Source organism: Rhipicephalus microplus, chromosome X (genome assembly GCF_043290135.1).
Source record: "Rhipicephalus microplus isolate Deutch F79 chromosome X, USDA_Rmic, whole genome shotgun sequence".
NCBI classification, from domain to species: domain Eukaryota; kingdom Metazoa; phylum Arthropoda; class Arachnida; order Ixodida; family Ixodidae; genus Rhipicephalus; species Rhipicephalus microplus.
This window is the reverse complement of record NC_134710.1, coordinates 321,515,234-321,518,764: the sequence shown is the minus strand read 5'-3', so window position 1 is coordinate 321,518,764 and position 3,531 is coordinate 321,515,234. Positions and strand designations below refer to the sequence as shown.

The 3,531-nt window shown below is 48.7% G+C and overlaps 1 protein-coding gene across 1 annotated transcript; it reads right to left on the bottom strand.

Annotated features, from left to right (window-relative positions):
• Nucleotides 1-699: 699 nt before the first annotated feature.
• LOC142775318 (ankyrin repeat and LEM domain-containing protein 2-like) lies at nucleotides 700-3,282 on the bottom strand. The gene has a single exon (XM_075876666.1). The coding sequence runs from the start codon at nucleotides 3,280-3,282 to the stop codon at nucleotides 700-702; it is 2,583 nt and encodes an 860-aa protein (XP_075732781.1).
• Nucleotides 3,283-3,531: the final 249 nt, after the last annotated feature.

Here is a 3,531-nt window from a genome sequence, read left to right as displayed (position 1 = left end):
GAGGGTTCAGTAAATAATGAAATAATAATGATATATATATATATATATATATATATATATATATATATATATATATATATATATATATAAGGGAAAGAAGTGTATACCTAAGGGCTCGTTTTTCCCTGTTTTGACACAATATTAATGAGATTGAGATCTAACAGACAGTAATGCCAGGGAATGTACAGGGGAAGTTTTTAGAAGCAATGGAATGTAAATAAGAAAGAAAAGTGGGTGAAAAAATAACCCGCCGTGGTTTTTTCACCCTTTTTTCTTTCTTATTTACATTCCATTGGTTCTAATAACTTCCCTGTACATTCCTTGGCATTACTGTCTGTTAAATCTTATATATATATATATATATATATATATATATATATATATATATATATATATATATATATATGAATGACGGTGGCGACGGGAATAAACCAGCCTAGACTGTCCACACCATTGCTATCGCGATAAAATAGTTTGAACATGGTTTAAGTCAACTGCTAAAGCTAAACCTCATTTGCGAGGCTGTCAAGAGACCGAAAGAACCACCATTTCTGTGGTGGTGCATGTGCGGCCATAACAATTCCCACATGGCTGACACTACCAACTGCTTCAATTTATTCAAATGCCCGTGCTGACACAAGCAAATGACAAGCAAATGAGTCGGAATTAGAATTCTCTAGATCGCATAGCTACAGAAAGTCACGGTTGTCCTTGACTGCCATTCCAAAGCACTTTGGGGCGCAGTTGAGTGCCCAATATGTTCCTCTTCGGCGTGTGGCATCCGCCAGACTTGCCGTCTCTGCTGCAACTTGGAGAATCCAGAGATAATGTGTGCAGGCTGCGCCTCAGATTTGTCACCATAGGACTCGGCCAGGTTGAAGTGGTTTCCACTGGAATTGAGCACACAATTTGCATCCACTGGTGAACACAAGGATATGCGAGTGGGTCCAACGTATTTGGCTCCAACAGACTTGGCTCCAGAGCCCTCAGCACATGCAAGTCCATTTTACTGGGACAAGATCCTTCTATGAAGAAGAGTGGACCCTCTTCCGGAGTGTGCGCCGGAGTTGATGAGCCACTCGAGGTGCAAACACTGGCAGGAGGGGTGAAAAACAGTTCATCCTCTTCTTCCTGCTCCTCCTCAGGTTGGGCTTCGCAATTCACGGGAAAAAACTTTTTCGGACTTCCCATTGTCTTTTGAAAGCACAGGCAGGGTAATGGTTCCGCATCTGCTGTGTCGCTCTCCAAACAGGCACGCAAAGAATGCAGCACACACTGCAGGTGCCGCTTCAGAGTTCCCATGCTTCGACGGCTCGATCGCTGTCGATAACGCTGACAGCCATCGTCGCTGACACTAACGCAGTCATTTTCGTCATCGCTGGAGGAAGGAGAAGTGGGGACTCCTTGGTTTAAAAAGAGAGGTGGCGACCTTGTGTGCAAGGCGCGGCACAAGCTCAGCCGCTCCGATGGAGTCAGGTTGTCATGCAGAAGTAAGTGCACTTCCCGGCACAGCCAAGTGTGTAACCGCCACAACTCAGGTCCACCAGTGCGCTCGAGGTGGGCCAGCTCAGGCAGAACCTGCTCACTTAGCTGCCAGGCGAGCTCGGCTTCTGACACTGGGCCTGTGTTATGGGCCACTGCCCAGTCGAACAGTACATTTTCCAAACGCCGAGCTGTTGGGTGAACACCTTTATACGATGCCCCACCCTGAAGAATGGTGCAGCCTGGCTCTGCCTCCGTAGCTTCCTTTTCTTCGAGAGTCCTAAACATCTTGGAACCACGAAGGTGTTCCAGGTGGTCTTGCATGCTCTCACAGGTCTTATATTCTGGGCCCAGTTCAAGATCACCGAAGGCTTCACAAAGCTGGCTGATTAGACTGGACATCAACAGTTGATCAGATGCATCTGGGAAGTTCTCTAGAGTTCGTTCAGACACCACCTGTGAACGCTTGCATCGTAGGTGGGCCTCAAGTTTTTCTAGGCCCTCTGGAGAAGCCAAGTTGCACCAGCAGCCAAGGAAGGGCCAGTACTCGTTCCAAGCGACCTTCATTTCCTTGGCAAGACCGCGACCAATGCGCTCTAGCCCCTTCTCGATGTCAGCAAGTCGCACTCTCTCGATGGGCGAGAGTGGTTCTTTGAAGCCAATAAGCCGCTGCCTTGGAGTCTTCCACTGACGGTAGATGTTGCGGGCCTCAGTGGGAGACATGGGTCCTGCGGCGGCCATGATGCTCAGTGATGTGTCACGCGGGCTTGCCGTAGGGCTCTGCTTGGGTGATGCACTGGGGGAGAATGGTTCGCCGACTGTGGGTGCCACCGTGTTGTCGTCCGACCGGAGCACTGGCACAAACAAGCGTTCTTCAAACAACGATTCCATCCTCTTTTTGAAATCGGCCGTTGCAGCGGGCACCCTGTCGCAAATTATATCCCGTGGCGTCTTTCCTTCCTTGTTGCGCCTGTTTTTATCACACTCGGGAAATGCAACGAGAATTTCCGCCGCTTCGTAGCACCCGAACTTGCAGGCCAAGTGCAGCGGTGTCTCACAGCGCCCCTTTTCAGGCATGTTCAAGTACAGGTCAACGAGAAATGTTTTGCGCTGATTCATCACGTCAAGGCTGTCATCGGGGTAGATCAGCTTAAGGAAAAGTTCATCCTGGAGAGTTTTCAGGAGCAAAAGTACCAGCGCTGGCTGACGCTTCGCACACGCGACATGCAACGCATTGTACCGGTAGCCCTCCTGGAGGATTGTCGGGGTGTCAGCGTGTCCAACAAGGTAGCGAGGATTGGACAAAACTGTTTCCTTGAAGAAGGTGGTATCTCCGTTCTCGACCGCCTTGCGCAGCTTGACCAAGTCCTGGCTCACAGGAAGTTTGTAGTCACAGCTCGTTTGCCCAATGAGTGCTGTGGTTGTACAGTCTGGCACATAGGTACTTTCCCCAGCCTTCTCTGCTGGAGCAAGGCTGAAAGCTACTGCTTCTTCCCTGGAGCCAAAAGCCTTAAACCTTGCTCCCCGATATTTCTTCAAGATGAGTAATGCCGAAGAGCGCTCCTTAAAAACCAATGGCATTTCTTCATCATCGCAAGGAGTGGTACCTGCTTCCAGGGATATGCCGAAGTACGCCACCGGTGTAGCGGCATCCGTCGACGACATGTTAGACTCAGTATCGGCTGAAGCAATGGTGGCCATGATGATGACGATAATGATGCTCCTCAGAACATTGCCACCTACCCATTCCGGGGAATCCGCCATTTCTTGTCTTGTCTTGTCTCCTAGGAGATCCGCCATTTCATCAACTGCATCCAACTTCGTCTTCTTTGGTTTGCACGCATTACGAACGCTATGGCGAACTTGAAGCACTTCTAAATCACTGCAGCCATACCCCATCAAGTGACACATTGTCTTTAGTAGACATTACACGCAAGAATAGGCCAATGGCTAGTCCTCCATGAATATTTTGTCAGTTACTGAACTTTGAGCCTAATTGTAGCAAAATGCATGTGGCAAACTGTAGAGATGGTAGAAGACGAGGAATGG

Bases quoted from the DNA above. Each gene is read 5' to 3' on its own strand.
- LOC142775318 (XM_075876666.1), bottom strand. From the start codon at position 3,282: ATGGCGGATCTCCTAGGAGACAAGACAAGACAAGAAATGGCGGATTCC.